Genomic DNA, 16,615 nt, shown 5'->3' on the forward strand with positions numbered 1-16,615 from the left:
GTGGACACTGGCAGCTGGTTACTTCTGGCAGCAGGCACTGCTCCACCCCTGCTCCGAACCCTCCCGCCGTGGTACTAGGAAACCGTTATGCTCTTCTTTATACAGGAGATAAGGAATCATCCCCTACAACACAGGAGGAGAAGCCTCATACCCCCAAAGCTGGGAAGTCTGATGCCACCACTGCGAATAGGAAACGTAGGGTAGTGGTGGTTGGAGACTCTCTTCTGAGGGGGACGGAGGCACCCATCTGTTGCCCTGACATTTCATCTCAGGAGGTATGCTGTCTGCTGGGGGCCCGGATCCGAGATGTTACGGAGGCATTGTCAAGGATTCTCCGGCTCTGACTACTACCCCATGCTACTCATCCATGTGGGCACACGTGATACTGTGAGGTGTGACACTGAGCAGATCAAGAGTGACTACAGGGCTCTGGGAGTATGGGTGAAGGAGTTTGGAGCACAGGTGGTATTCTCTTCGATCCTTCCTGTTGAAGGTAGGGGCCCGGGCAGAGACAGATGCATCCTGGAGGTGAATGCCTGGCTGTGAAGAAGCTGTCGCCAGGAGGACTTTGGCTTCCTCGACCACGGGATGCTATTTCAGGAAGGACTGCTAGGCAGAGATGGCATTCACCTTTCGAGGAGGGAGAAGACCCTATTTGGACACGGACTGGCTAACCTAGTGAAGAGGGCTTTAAATTAGGTTCGACAGGGACAGGTGAGCAAAGCCCACAGGTAAGTGGAGAACATGGAGCCCTGGGAGATGGTTGGAAATAGGAGGGAGTGTGGGCTATAATGGCAGAGAGAAAGGAGGATCAGGGAAAAACTGGGAGACAAGGTCAAATCAGTATCTTAGGTGCCTATATACAAATGCGAGAAGTGTGGGTAATAAGCAGGAAGAACTGGAAGTGCTAATAAATAAGTACAATTATGACATTGTTGGCATCACAGAAACTTGGTGGGATAATACACACGATTGGAATGTTTGTACAGAAGGGTACAGCTTGCTCAGGAAGGATAGGGAAAAAAGGGAGGAGGTGTTGCCTTATATGTTAAAAATGAACACACTTGGGCTATGTGTAGACTGCAGGCTTCTTTCGAAAGAGGCTCTTTCGAAAGCATCTTTCGAAAGAGCCTCTTTCAAAAGATCGCGTCTAGACTGCAGGCGGATCTTTCGAAAGAGAAATCCGCTTTTTCGAAAGAGAGCACCCAGTGAGTCTGGATGCTCTCTTTCGAAGACGGCCTCTTTACATTGAAGAACGCCTTCTTTCGAAAGAGGAACTTTCGAAGGAAGGCGTTCTTCCTCGTGAAACGAGGTTTACCGCCATCGAAAGAAAAGCCGCGTTCTTTCGAAATAATTTCGAAAGAACGCGGCTTGAGTCTGGACGCAGGGGAAGTTTTTTCGGGAAAAGGCTACTTTTCCCGAAAAAACCCCTGAGTCTGGACACGGCCTTAGAGTGAGGTGGAGATGGAAGTGTTGAGAGTCTCTGGGTTAGGCTAAAAGGGATTAAAAACAAGGGTGATGTCATGCAAGGAGTCTACTATGGGCCACCTACCCAGGTGGAAAAAGTGGATGAGGCTTTTTTTAAACAACTAACAATATCATCCAAAGTCCGAGATTCGGTGGTGATGGGGGACTTCAACTATCCAGATATATTTTGGGAAAATAACACAGCAGGGCACAGACTGTCCAATAAGTTCTTGGACTGCATTGGAGACAACTTTTTATTTCAGAAGGTTTAACAAGCTACCGGGGGGAAGCTGTTCTAGATTTGATTCTAACAAATAAGGAGGAACTGGTTGAGAATTTGAAAGTGGAAAGCAGCTTGGGTGACAGTGATCATGAAATCATAGAGTTCACAATTCTAAGGAAGGATAGAAGGGAGAACAGCAAAATAGAGCCAATGGATTTCAGGAAGGCAGATTTTGGTAAGCTCAGAGAGCTGATAGATAAGGTCCCATGGGAATCAAGACTGAGGGGAAAAACAGATGAGGAGAGTTAGCAGTTTTTCAAAGGGACATTATTAAGGGCCCAAAAGCAAGCTATTCTGCTGTGTCAGAAAGATAGACAATATGGCAAAAGACCGCCTTGGCTTAACCACGAGATCTTGCATGATCTAAAAATAAAAAGGGATTCATATAAAAAATGGAAAGTAGGACAAATTACAAAGGATGAATATAGGCAAACAACACAGGAATGCAGGGGCAAGATTAGAAAGGCAAAAGCACAAAATGAGCTCAAACTAGCTACAGGAATAAAGGGAAACAAGAAGACTTTTTATAAATACATTAGAAGCAAGAGGAAGACCAAGGACAGGGTAGGCTCACTAGTCAGTGAGGAGGGAGAAACAGTAACAGGAAATTTGGAAATGGCAGAGATGCTTAATGACTTCTTTGTTTCGGTCTTCATCGAGAAGTCTGAAAGAATGCCTAACATAGTGAATGCTAGTGGGAAGGGGATAGGTTTAGAAGATAAAATAAAAAAAGAACAAGTTAAAAATCACCTAGAAAAGTTAGATGCCTGCAAGTCACCAGGGCCTGATGAAATGCATCCTAGAATACTCAAGGAGCTGAGAGAGACTCTAGCTATCATCTTTGGAAAATCATGGGAGACAGGAGAGATTCCAGAAGACTGGAAAAGGGCAAATATAGTGCCCATTTATAAAAAGGGAAATAAGAACAACCCAGGAAACTACAGACCAGTTAGTTTAACTTCTGTGCCAGGGAAGATAATGGAGCAAGTAATTAAGGAAATCATTGGAAGGTGGCAAGGTAATAGGGAACAGCCAGCATGGATTTGTAAAGAACAAATCATGTCAAACCAATCTGATAGCTTTCTTTGATAGGATAACGAGTCTTGTGGATAAGGGAGAAGTGATGGATGTGGTATACCTAGACTTTAGTAAGGCGTTTGATACGGTCTCTCATGATATTCTTATCAATAAACTAGGCAAATACAACTTAGATGGGGCTACTATAAGGTGGGTGCATAACTGGCTGGATATCCATACCCAGAGAGTAGTTATTAATGGTTCACAATCCTACTGGAAAGGTATAACAAGTGGGGTTCCACAAGGGTCTGTTTTGGGACCGGCTCTGTTCAATATCTTTACAACGATTTAGATATTGGCATAGAAAGTATGCTTATTAAGTTTTCAGATGATACCAAGCTGGGAGGTGTTGCGACTAATCTGGAGGATAGGGTCATAATTCAAAATGATCTGGACAAATTGGAGAAATGGTCTGAGGTAAACAGGATGAAGTTTAATAAAGACAAATGCGAAGTGCTCCACTTAGGAAGGAATAATCTGTTTCACACATACAGAATGGGAAGTGACTGTCTAGGAAGGAGTATGGCGGAAAGGGATCTAGGGTTATAGTGGACCACAAGCTGAATATGAGTCAGCAGTGTGATGCTGTTGCAAAAAAAGCAAACATGATTCTGGGATGCATTAACAGTTGTGTTGTGAGCAAGACACTGTAGCCAGACACAAAAACCCCATCTTGTTTTTCCACGAGCCCCATCTTGTTTCTCCCCCCCCCCCCCCCCCAGAGAGCAAGAGAAAGGCAGTCAGCCTTTGATGCCCTGGGAACGCAGGTGTGGTGCCTGTCCCTGACTCTACCATAAACAGAAACCAGACAGTAAATGGGCTAGCTGACGACTGGGAGGCCTCCCGTCGCCGTGATGGCTAGTACCAGTAATTGACACGCCTGCACTGTCTCGGGAGAGGAATCTTCGCCCATCACATACCAGAGGTGCCCATTGTCTGCATCTTCCCAGGTGTGAATTATGCTTTGCACCCTTCGTGGGAAACTTGGCATTCAAAGCCATTTTTCCTGATTGGCCACTTGAGACCAGGAAGAAGCCCATGTGACCCAAGGGGTATAAAGAGGGTTGAGTTGCCCACCCAATTTGAGCTCCAATCACCTACACCTGCTGGCAGGTATTGATTGTCTCCCGAGGTCCGTGGGACGCCCAACCTCGCCCTACTTCTTCCCGAGGGATTGAGAGAAAGACGCTGGCCACGCCAAGTCTGGAACGCAGGGGTGAGAATTGTACCTGCAATGTGTTTTCTTTATGTGTACACTCTAATTGTCTCTCTGTTGTAAGTTAGTTACTTTATTATAGTTTTCTTAAAGTCAAACTGCTTCATTTCTATTGTAAATCATCTTTGGTAAGGTGATTTAGCTATAAACTTTGGGAACAAGTGGGGTGCCCTCATTCACTTATAAAATATATATATCTATATACACTGAACCAAGTTTCTTTATTTCTTTTCTCTTTCTTTCTCCTATAAATAAGCCAGTGCGCGTCAAGCTTCTGACTTGAACCCGTGCTGCTGTACCCGAACCGAACACAAACAAAGGAACTTCAGCCGGTCATAAAGGGACAGATATAGGGAGAGCTTGGGCGTTTGGATTTGTGTCACACCCAGGTGGCAAAATTCAGTTGGGGCGCTTCTCAGTCTCCCCGAGGCTGCCCGCTGCGAAGGAATTATGAAATTCTAGCAGCTGAAATCTGAAGCGTAACAAGCTCTCCCTGTACACTTATTGGGGCGCCTTTCAACCTCTTCCAGGTTGCCCACTGCAAGGGACCCCGGTCTCAGCAGTTAAAGTCTTAGGCGTATAGTACACACATAGTATAGGAAGAGCTTGGGCGTTTGAATTTGTGTCACACCCAGGTGGCAAAAATTCAGTTGGGGCGCTTCTCAGTCTCCCCGAGGCTGCCCGCTGCGAAGGAATTATGAAATTCTAGCAGCTAAAATCTGAAGCGTAATAAGCTCTTCCTGTACACACTGGGGCGTCTGTTAGCCTGTTTGGCTACCCTCTGCGACGGGACCTCGGTCCTAGCAGTAAAGTCACGGATGTTAAACTACTTTTCAGGGTGCCCTCCAGCCTCCTAGGCTGCCCGCTGCAACGAGACTTTGTGTCTCAGCAGTTGAAGACTTGGGTGTAACACACACGCACACACTGCCCTGACCGTTGGCTGACAGACACGAGAAGTCATTCTTCCACTCTACTCTGCGCTGGTTAGGCCTCTTTTGGAGTATTGTGTCCAGTTCTGGGCACTCCATTTCAAGAAGGATGTGGAGAAACTGGAGATGGTCCAGAGAAGAGCAACAAGAATGATTAAAGATCTAGAGAACATGACCTATGAAGGAGGGCTGAAAGAATTCGGTTGTTTAGTTTAGAAAAGAGAAGACTGAGGGGGGATATGATAGCAGTTTTCAGGTATCTAAAAGGGTGTCATGAGGAGGAGGGAGAAAACTTGTTCATCTTGTCCTCTGAGGATGGAACAAGAAGCAATGGGCTTGAAGTGCAGCAAGGGAGGTTTAGGTTGGACATTAGGAAAAAGTTCCTAGCTGTCAGGGTAGTCAAACACTGGAATAAATTGCCCAGGGAGGTTGTAGAATCTCCATCTGTGGAGATATTTAAGAGTAGGTTAGGTAAATGTCTATCAGGGATGGTCTAGACAGTATTTGGTCCTGCCATGAGGGCAGGGGACTGGACTTGATGACCTTTCGAGGTCCCTTCCAGTCTTAGTATTCTATGATTCTATGAATCATGATTTAATAGAGGAAGATCTAAGTAGAAAGATAGGAATGGAGGTCTTGCTTCCTTGCAGGGCCTACAAAAGAAAAGGGAGAACCCCTTACAGAGAGATGTTGAATTCTGTCTTCTCTCCTTTGATATCCATCAATTAGCAATTCCATTGATTTCAATCATTCTGTGACCCATGTACTTATAAATGCCAACTAGTAAAAGAGTGCAGAATGGTTGCAGGAATCTCCTGATTTTTGTGCATGCATTCTAGTTCACTAAAGAATGCCATACAAGGACTCACATGAAAGCATATTACATTAGACAACAAATAACTGTGAAATGTGCAGATGCTATGAAAGGAATTATGTATGCAGATATAAGAATTCATATTCTTAACATTTGTATGAAGATGTTATTTTCCAGGAAAGGTGAAAAAGTTATCTGCCAGGCAGGGCATGTTTATCCATCTATCTATTTAAATGTAGATTGAGCACTGTTTCGTTCAGAATGGGTACCCTAGCAGCAGTCTGAACTGAATGTGAATGAAGGATTGAAAGAACTGCCAGGAAGAAAATTACAGTAGAGATAGGAAATAGTATCTTGAGGTATAAAAGAGGAGGTGTTCTTGAGTATATTCAGTGAGACAACAAGACTAAATAGGCACTTTTCATTGAAGAAGAACAAGTACAGCACTTTTGCTTCATAAGCAGAGGGTTTAGGCCTGGATTGTTTGAAAATGCTGGAGAATTTAGTATGAGATACTCTTTGTCTAAAGAGAGAAATGTAGCCGTGTTAGTCTGGTGTAGCTGAAACAAAAGACAGGACTATGTAGCACTTTAAAGACTAACAAGATGGTTTATTAGATGATGAGATTTTGTGGGCCAGACCCACTTCCTCAGATCAAATAGTGGAAGAAAATAGTCACAACCATATATACCAAAGGATACAATTAAAAAAAAAACACATATGAAAAGGACAAATCAAATTTCAGAACAGAAGGGGGATGCGGGGGGGGGGGGGGGGGGAAGAGAAGGTAAATGTCTGTGAGCTAATGGAATTAGAGGTGATAATTGGGGAAGCTATTTTTGTAATGGGTAAGATAACTGGGGTCTTTGTTGAAACCCACGCGTAGAGTGTCAAATTTTAGCATGAATGACAGTTCAGAGGATTCCCTTTCAAGTGCATATTTAAAAGGCTTCTGAAGCAGGATGCAGGTAATTAAGTCATTGAGACAGTGTCCTTTCTGGTTGAAATGGCAAGAAACTGTTTTTTCTTTGTGATCCTGTCTAATATCTGTTTTGTGGGCATTGATCCTTTGGCGAAGTGTCTGAGATGTTTGTCCAATGTACAAAGCAAGTGTCCGTTTGTACACACTTGTGGAGGGAGTTTGCTGGCTGCTTTTGGGAGTGGAGCAGTGCCTGGACAGGGGTGAGCCTACCTTAGCCCCACTGCACCACCGCCCAGGAGACACCTGAGGTAAGCAGTGCCCAGTAGGGCTACGTCTAGACTGCAAGCCTCTTTTGAAAGAGGCTTTTTTGAAAGATACTTTCGAAAAAGCCTCTTTTGAAAAAGAGCGTCTAGACTGCAAGCAGTACTTTCAAAAAAGCAAGCCGCTTTTTCCAGAGAGAGCACCCAGGCAGTCTGGATGCTCTCTTTCGAAAAAGCCCTGTTTGCATTCAAGCACGCCTTTTTTCGAAAGAGTACTTTCGAAAAAAGGCGTTCTTCCTCATGAAATGAGGAGTACGGCCGTCGAAAGAAAAGCCACGTTCTTTTGATTTAATTTCGAAAGAACACGGCTGTAGTCTAGACTCAGGTGAAGTTTTTTAGAAAAAAAGCTTTTTTCGAAAAAACCCTGCAGTCTAGACACAGCCTAGGAGCCCACATCCTGAAACCCTGCCCCAGTCATGAACCCCCTCCTGCACCTCCAACCCCTGCCCTAGCCCTAAGCACCCCTGCATCCAAATGCCCTCCCAGAACCTGCACCTAGAACCCCCTCTACACCCCAAGTATCTGCCCCAGGCTCAGTTCAGAACTCCTCCTGCACTCCAAATCACTTAAATCAAGACTTGAGCCTTCACCCCAACTCTCTGCCCCAGACTGGTGAAAATGAAGGAGGATGGGGGTGGGAGGGAGGATGAAGTGAGCAGGGGCAGAGCCTTGGAGAAGGGGCACAAAGAAGGCGGGGCAAGGATATTTGGGTTTGAGGGAGATTTTGTACTGCACCTAGATTAAAAAAGTGATCTTGTGCTTAAAAGTACTGGAGACCACTTCAATAAGGGGTCAGTTTGTTTGAAAACAGTAGATCTAGTAATTCTGTAGATAAGGGCTGGACACTGCATGGAAAACTCTGAGGGTATGTCTACACTACAGCGCTAATTCGGACTAACTTAGTTCGCATTAGTTAGTTCGAATTAGCTTAGTTCGAATTAACGCATCTAGAACTAAAAACTAGTTCGAATTAGCATTTTGCTAATTCAAACTAGCGCGTCCACATTAAGTGGACCCTGAACCGGGGTTAAGGATGGCCGGAAGCAGTGCCGGCAGGGCATCAGAGGCGGACTTAGAGCGTGAAGATGCTGTCTCAGGCTAGCCGAGGGCTATGCTTAAAGGGTCCCGACCCCCACCCCGGACAGACAGTTCTCAGGGGTGCCCCGCTTGCAAAACAGTCCTGGCTTGGAGTGCCCGGAGTACCCACACTGGGCACATCACAGCACTCGGCCATCAGCCCGGCTGCACTTGCCGCAGGCTGCCATCTGGGGAGAGGGGACAATTGGGGGGCTGCAGGAGAGCTTCCACCCCCGAAGCCCGCAGAGCCAGCCCAGTCCTCCCCATCGGGAGCTTGTGCCCCATTCCTCCCTCACCTCCTTCCACTTACCCTTCCCTAGCCCCTCTTCTTGATGTACAAAATAAAGATAACGTGTCTTCCAAAATGGAATCTGTCTTTATTGAACAAAACTGGGGGAGACTGGGAAAAGGAGGTGGGAGAGGGGAAGAGAGAGGCTGGGAGAGGGGAGGGCAACTAAAATGATCAGGGGTTGGGAACAGGTCCCATATGAAGAGAGGCTAAAGAGACTGGGACTTTTCAGCTTAGAAAAGAGGAGACGGAGGGGGGACAGGATAGAGGTCTCTAAAAGCAGGAGTTGGGTGGAGACGGTGCATACAGAAAAGTTCTTCATTAGTTCCCATAAAGAAGGACTAGAGGACACCAAAGGAAAGGAATGGGTAGCAGGCTTCAAACTAGTAACAGAAAGTTCTTCTTCACAAAGCAAAGAGTCAACCTGTGGAACTCCTTGCTGCAGGAGGCTGTGAAGGCTAGAACTAGAACAGAGTTTAAAGGGAAGTGAGATCAAGTCATGGAGGTTGGGTCCATGGAGTGGTATTAGCCAGGGGGTAGGAGTGGTGTCCCTGCCCAAGGTTTGTGGAAGGCTGGAGAGGGATGGCACGAGACAAATGGCTTGGTCACTGTCTTCGGTCCATCCCCTCCAGGGTCCCTAGGGTTGGCCGCTGTCGGTAGACAGGCTGCTGGGCTAGATGGATCTTTGGTCTGACCCAGCACGGCCACTGTAAGCTCAGGGCTCAGGGTCGAGGGTCTCAGTGGACCCCCTTGATTCTCTTGCACACCTGCTCCTGGGTGGCCAGGCTGGCAGCTATCCTGCCCAAGCCGGCCACTTTCCTGTGCCTAGTGCGGAGATCGTGGACGAGGTCCACGATGTCCGCACTAGCCCAGGCGGGTGCCCGCCTCTTGCGGTCCCAGGCAAGCTCCCGGGAGCCGCCAGCCTGGTCCCGGGAAGAGGGGGAGGGCTGGGGGGCATCGGGTGGGTGGCTCGATCCGTGCCAGGTGCAGGGTCTGCTGGCTGGGTGCTGGCAGGCTTGCATCTGGCACGGGCACCGTAGCCAGCTCGTGCCCCTTTAAGGGGTCCGGGGCCAGGAGGGGGGCAGTAGAGTTTCCCTGGTGTTGGCCAGAGTGGCCACCAGGGAAAGCTGGGGAGGGCTAGCCTCCCACTAGTTCGAATTAAGGGGCTACACACCCCTTAATTCGAACTAGCTAGTTCGAACTAGGCTTAATCCTCGTGGAATGAGGATTACCTAGTTCGAACTAAGCGCTCCGTTAGTTCGAATTAAATTCGAACTAACGGAGCGCTAGTGTAGCGCCTATGAAAGTTAGTTCGAACTATTGTTCGTTAGTTTGAACTAACTTTGTAGTGTAGACATACCCTGAGTATTCAGGCATTGGTCTGTGCCTGCACAGATAGGGTGAAGCTTACAGGGGTCGCAAAAGCAGTGCTTGTGCTTTTCAGAGAACTGACCCGCAGTGGGCAGCTTCATACTAAGGGTTGGCAGTAGTGAGGTGCCTCACAACCTTAGGTACCTTTAGGACAAATCACACATTCCATAGCTCTTCTACCAAATACTTTCCTAAATTACCATTCTTTGTACTATACAGTTCTGCTAGTTAATACTGCAAAAAAATGAACAATTTTCACACTACTTTTGAATTAGTCACCAAATATTTTAAGGGAGTCTATCAAGGTAAAAGCCACAACAAAATGTGGGGCTATGTTGCCCTGTGTTGCTTGGGTATAGAAGAGAGCAGAATCTGTTCCAAAATATTTAAGGAACCAGCTTCTTTGTTAACTTTTATAAACTGCAAAATTAGAGTGAAATAATTTCTAGTCATGTAACTGCTTATGCTGTTTTTTTTTCCTTTTGCCATTTTTGTGCTGTTTGGACAATGAAACTGTTGTATTCAGTTTCCTTTTCTACCTTGAGCCTTCAAACAAGCATGTGTTTAAATTACACACATAAATAGTCCTACAGGTCTTGTCTATGCTGGGAAAATGCATAATTTTGGAAAACATTAACTAACAGGTTTAGACTAATACAATGTTAAACACAATTTTGCCCCGAGCATGGACAAGGATAACTGGGTTTAAAAATGTATTGGATGGCTGTGGCTATACTGTTTGGGTTTTTGTTTTGTTTGTTTTGACATTTCATTTTGTACTGTTTTGTTTCCTTTTTAATAGTGTAGTGTTAACTAAGACCAGCCAACAAATTAGCAACATGCACGGGCATTTCTAGGATAGGGCAGATATGGTCAGTTTCATTTGTGGCATCTAGAACCTAATACAGCTCCCACTAAAGTGAGTTGAAATAGTCCTCTGGTTTTCAATGGGAGCAGGGTTAAAAGGAAAAAGGTTGAAAACACCTAAGTGATTTGGGAGCCTAAATCCTTGACTTTCAATGAGACTTAGATTCTTCAATTATTATTAAAATGAAATTTAAGTGGTTTTAAAAATATTGCCCCAAACCTCTGACAAGCTAATGTCATATTTGTAGGAAGTGCTGGTGAAAAACATTTTAAACTTATTTTCTTTATTTAATTAATACACATTTCTATTAATATTATCTTTCGGAAAACCATTTAAAGCAAACCTAAGCAAGGGAATAAATTAAATTGCCAGTGTCCCTGCAATATAATATTAGTTTCTTTGACAGATACGTTTAATCTACTGGACTTTACCACAGTTAGGAAGAATTCTAAAGAGCTCTTCCATTGTCTCATGCCAGCACAGCAAGCTATTCCCCTTCCTTTAATGTACCTGTGAAAGAAACAGGCAAAATTGACCCTGCTTTAGGATCTGCATTACAGGCTAGTTCTGAGGTCCTGAGTAAATATTTGAATCTAGCAATTGGATACCAGGTCATCATACTAACGTTAAAGAGTTTGCCAAAAATTAAAGCAAACAAATAAAAATAGCAAATGAAATTTTATATTATGCATATAAATTTGAAATTGCTCACCTTTTAGGGGTCAAGATGGTGCTCTGCTTCCTGTGCTCAGGAGTTCATTGCTGAGCAGGAAAGATTCTGGCTTCTTTCTTTTGCCCCTTCACCACTTCTCCCCCATTAATAGAAGGAATGAAGAGAGTTTCATTTGGGAACATGGTTCCCAAGACGTAGTGGTTGTAGTGGTTGTACTCCTTCGCTGCTCATTTCATTCTCTTTCTTTAGTTTTTCTACTTCCATGTGTCCATTTGTGTGTGGCTCTGGCTCCATGGAGTCACCATTCTCCCAACAGCAGCTTCTCTCATCCCTGATACTTGGTGTTATGCTCATTGAGCACTTTCTGTGTGTTTCTTTCTTTTCAAGGTAAAGAGCAGGCTTAAAGTGTTTGCATTTATTCTTAATGTCATGTTCAGAAGTTGTTAGAAGTCAAATCCTTTTTAAGCTCTCGGTGTGTCTCAAGCACACATGACTACATTTGCTGTTCTATTTGTTACACTACAGAGAAGTTTGATAGCTTTGCCTCATGAAAGTTTTTCAACCTATCCTGAACCGATTTTCATAAAAACTGGAAATACCAGCCTTTTCCATCTTCTTCTATGCTTCTCACCTTTAAAAGACAAATGTTGTCTGATAGCTATAAACCTGTTTTCCCCTCAGAGAATTACGTCAATAATATGAAACCAAAAAAATAAACATTCTATATACAAAGCTGCTCATTTTATTTTGTGTGGTATGCTAGCCTCCACTTTTAAAATCTGTTTATTAGCTTTTTCGGGGTGTTTTATTCGTGTTATTAGCAGGTATCTTACCTGTGAAACACCTACTATACTTCTGGTGATAAAGGAAAAAGTTAAAATAATACCAATATTTTTGTGTGGATATTTCCATTTGCAAGCTGTGCTCTGTTTCCTTTGTTTGGGGGAGGGCGAGGCCAGAGGGAAGGAGGACAATATACGTTCACAAAGATATGTTAATTAACAGTTACCCCATCACAAACTCTTCTTTCACAGTCAGAGACATAGTGTGCAGGGAAGGAAAAGCAGGTGCTTATATCCCATTCCGCCTGAAAAGAGCGTTTTTCTCTTCCTGCCATGTACAAACTACGCGTGCACTTCGGAGCTCGTTGGCAATTCAGCTTTGACCTGCAATGCTGCTCCAGTCTTTACGCTGGAGCGGCGAGCAGTGGCTCAGTACAACAGGGAGCGCCTGAAAGGCGTAAAGAGACGCAGCGAGCTTTGAGATGCAACAACCAAAACGCCCTGTGAGGGCTGAGCCCCGTGAACCCGCCGTGGTGGTTTGTCTGCACATTTGCGCGGTTAACCGAATCCGCCAATCCTATGCGAAAAGCTTCGCGCTTTTTATAGAGAGACAAGGCTACTGTGTGCTCAGCCATTCCTGGCTTTGGCGCACAACCGAGCCCCCTAGCCCTCAGCGGTACCCCGAGAACGACCGGGTTCCCGGGACACGCGCCGTGCGACCCTTTCAGGCGACAGAGAAGTGCGCAGCGAGACACGCTTCCCGCGCGCTCGGGTGTGTGGCTGGGACAGCGGGGACTAGTCAGAGCCGCCTCCGCGCGCCGCTGTGGGAAACTTTTTTTTTAAGGCGGGTTCAGTGGGGAAAGCCGAGCGCCAGTCTCTGCTTAGCTACCGGCCCAGCTCCCGGGTGGGGACTTAGGTCAGCCGGTGCGCAGCACCTGCCCGTCCCGGCTGCAAAGGAAGCCCGGGCGCTGAGTCCAAGGGGCTGTGCGCGCACGGCGCGGCAGAGAAATAACCGAGCCGGTCCACTCACCCGAGGAGCCGCCGCCGCTTCCCCGCGCGGAGCTGGCCAGCAGGAAGCCACCTGTAAGCGGAGACACAGAGGGGTTCAGAGCCGGCGGGTGCCCGAGCCGCGCCCGGAGCGCTGGGGCGGGGGGCTGGGCGAGGCGCTACCCACCGAGGAGCAGCAGCACCGGAGCCATGGCGGCCGCGCGCTGGCACCCGGGGAGCGGGGGCAGAGGTTCAGGCCGGCGCCGCGCCTCGGAGTGTCCCGGCACCTGCAGGCGGGAGGGGCGTGGAGGCGGCACGCGCTCACGCCGGGGAGCTGCGAGCGGCACAGGCCTGGCTGGGATGCTGCCGCCGGAGCCTGTGACGGCGCCGCGAGCCCCGCGCGCGCTTTAAACCCTGCCACGAGCGCGTGAGCACTGGGCAGGCCAGGGCTGCCTGGGTGGCCTGGGCGGGCGACCCGGCGGGGCGGGAGCGAGCGCCAGCCTGGCGGCTCCGCGGCTAAGTTGCCTGAGGGCAGCAGCAAGCGGATGCACCGGGCGACGGCCGGCAGAGCCTCTTCCTCTTGGTCCTGCAAACGGGCCGGAAAGGGGATTCCCAGGCACTCGTGTAAACCGGGGCACTTGTGGAGTGACTCCGGAGTCACCCCGGGACAAATGGGGACAGAGCTTTGCCTGGAGAGCTCTATTCTCTTCCCGGGGAGTCGAGGGACACAGGCAGCCAGCTCTGCTGCTGCCCATCCAGGCCAAACCGTGGACGATCGTGTACGAGTTCATGGACAGTCCCTGCCAGTCTGGTGGGCTAGGAGTGTGAGCTGCACCTCGTGCAAGGAGAGCTCATTGTTGAGCAGGAGCTCGCTAGCTCCATTCTCTCGCCTCCCCTTCTCTCCCTGGGATAGGAGGGTGTGAAGTTCTCCTTTGGGAACAGGGGTCTCCAAGTCAAAGCCGTTGGGTTCCTCCGCTGCCCCGCTGATTCCCATCCCGTAGTTTTTCTAGTCATGTATCCACTTGGGTGTGACTCTGGCTCGGTGGAGTCACCATTCTCCCATTAGCAGAGCACCCCTCATCCCCGACACAGCAATATGCGCTGGGCGCTTTCGGTAGGTCTCTTCCCTTCCAGGGCAAAATCGTGGTGACGGAACAGGCTCAAAGCGTTTACACTGATTCTTGTAATCAGACCATGTGCAGAGATTGGCAGATGTCAGCTTCTTAGTTTAATGTCCTTGTGTTTGAAACAGACGCACAAACACACATACATTCACATTTGCCCTCTGCAACATTCTCTGCCTTTTAAAGCTATTGTTCCCTTTTCTTATACATTATTTTGTCTGGTTATTATGATGTTCCAGGCAAACCTTGTGTAACACGAAAAAACTTCAACCCCCTTCCCAACAAACTTCCAAAGATCCTGCAGCACCATAGAGAGTAACAAAAAATGTAGATGGTAACGTGCCCGCGGAAGCTCATGATGCCACCTACATTTTTGCTAGTCTCTAAGGTGCTGCAAGACTATTCGTTATTTTTAAAGTTTTTTCAGTTACAGACTAACGCAGCTACCCCTCTGAAACTTTTGTAACATAACATTTTAAGCAAATGTAAGCGCGCTGGGCTGGTGGTGTAACTCGTCACATTTTGTTTTGAATAGGAGATATTTTACGTGGCTAAAGAAATGGCGGGGACTGTTTGTCTTTCCATAGGACAGTGGCACGTTTTACCCTAGCTCTTTGTACAATCAGAGGTGCATTAAACCAAACTGCAAACTGTATATCTTGGAAATCATTTCAAGCCAGAAGATGCAGCAGAACCCCTAGCTCCCGCAACTATGTGCACAATAGTTGTGTGGATCCGTAGAAGGTGTAGCCTGGAGGAAAATGAACTGCTGATCTCTTTAAATCCACAAGGTAAAAGTCCCCTCACAGCTGCAAGCCTGTTACAGTTATAAGTGGCCGGGCTATTTGCGTTTTTAACAGACTTGTACAAGTGTGACGAGACAGTGCAACCGACCGGCATCATCAGCATTTCACGCAGAACACTACCCTGTGTAGAACAGATTATCGGGCAAATTGACGGATTTTGTGCATATTTGCAAGATTGGCGAAGGAAAAAAACGACTATCCAATAAACATGCATGGTTCGTGTGTACTTGGATTCATATCTGTTTATCTGTGGGGATGAAGTGAGTAGCAGTATATGATCTGATTTAAAAGCACAATCATATGGGATTGTCAATACATCTAAACTCAAACTGCAATTCTAGAGGCCACTTAGTTTAATTATCTTGTTCACGTTAATTCAGCGTATTGTGGCAGTATGGTAGACAGGATTTGTTTGCATTTGGGATGGCCATATTACTTATATATGGAGGCGTGAATACCGTAAGCATATTTTCAGGAATATTTATACGAGTTTTTTAAACAAGCTGACTTCAGCCACATTCCTGCTACTTTAGTGGTTGCCGTCCAAAAAAACTCATGTGGTTGGGTGTTGTTAACGCAATCGTTTCTGAAAAGTGAGATTTAAAGGTGCACCAGTGAGCACTCATAGAAATTAAAATAGTAATTGACTTTCCAGGAGCGTTTGTAGAAGAAAAGTGATTGTAAGTGTTATTGCACATATCCAGTGAGTGAACAGAAATGGCAGTATGTTCCTTTGTGACAAAGCTAATCAACACATCTCGAATTTTGGATTCTGAGTAACCAATTGCAAAATGATTGAATTTTTGTGAAACACATAAAATAATTTTGATCTGAGAAAATGACAATCTGTTCACTGACATTTTGCAAATAGGAAAAAAAGGAAAATGTTATTAGATAAATGATTCATCATTAATTAGTTGTTCAACTCTGCTGTCAGTTGTTATATTGGAATTGTGTCTATTGACTGCCAAAACATGGGGCTGTTTCTGCCATCTGCTCTGATCACTCCAGGAACACATTTCTGTGTTTCCAATATTGCAGCCCTAAATCAGGATGAAGAGAGGGGAGAGGTGGTACTCTACAAAGTTCCACCCACAAAATAAACTCTTATGTGAGTCACCAAAATCAGATACTGCTGATTAGGCTGTGTAGATGGTCAAAATGGACTGGGTTCCTTGATCTTGCCTTCCTCAGATGGAGCTTCAATATGTCGATGGGCTCTGCTAGGCTCTTTCAGCTTTGTTTTTTCTTAGTGAGAAGGGAGGAATTGGTGCTATTGCCTAAATTTATCCATTGAGATGGCACTCTCCAGTAAATAGTACAGATCTGTGAGCTTCCCTCTCTGTTTCCACATAAGAAATTAAATATTTAACCATGTTCACATGGAATATTTAGCCTGTGGCCTTTGAGTTAAATCTGAATTAAGATAATTAAAGTTAAAAGATGACAAATGATGAGCTTTCGTGGGCACAGCCCACTTTTCAGATGACTGGAGTTTTGACTCAACTCCAGTCATCTGAAGAAGTGGGCTATGCCCACAAAAGCTCATGATACCATCTGCATGTTTTGTTAGTCTATGAAGTGCTACCAGGCTATTTCTTGTCTTTTAA

General features: G+C 46.2%; 1 protein-coding gene across 1 annotated transcript in view; it reads right to left on the reverse strand.

Annotated features, from left to right (window-relative positions):
• Positions 1-13,846, reverse strand: part of COCH (cochlin) — a 47,146-nt gene extending 33,300 nt beyond the window's left edge. Inside the window, exons 1-2 of the mRNA XM_006116378.5 lie at positions 13,263-13,846; positions 13,119-13,169 (exon numbers count right to left, since the gene is read on the reverse strand). Of these exons, the coding sequence (XP_006116440.1) occupies positions 13,119-13,169; positions 13,263-13,287 (76 nt within the window). The 5' untranslated portion in view covers positions 13,288-13,846. The remainder of the gene's footprint in view (positions 1-13,118; positions 13,170-13,262) is intronic.
• Between the last annotated feature and the right edge of the window lie 2,769 nt (positions 13,847-16,615).

This window comes from Pelodiscus sinensis, chromosome 5, assembly GCF_052426305.1.
Source record: "Pelodiscus sinensis isolate ZL-2025 chromosome 5, ASM5242630v1, whole genome shotgun sequence".
Classification (NCBI taxonomy): domain Eukaryota; kingdom Metazoa; phylum Chordata; order Testudines; family Trionychidae; genus Pelodiscus; species Pelodiscus sinensis.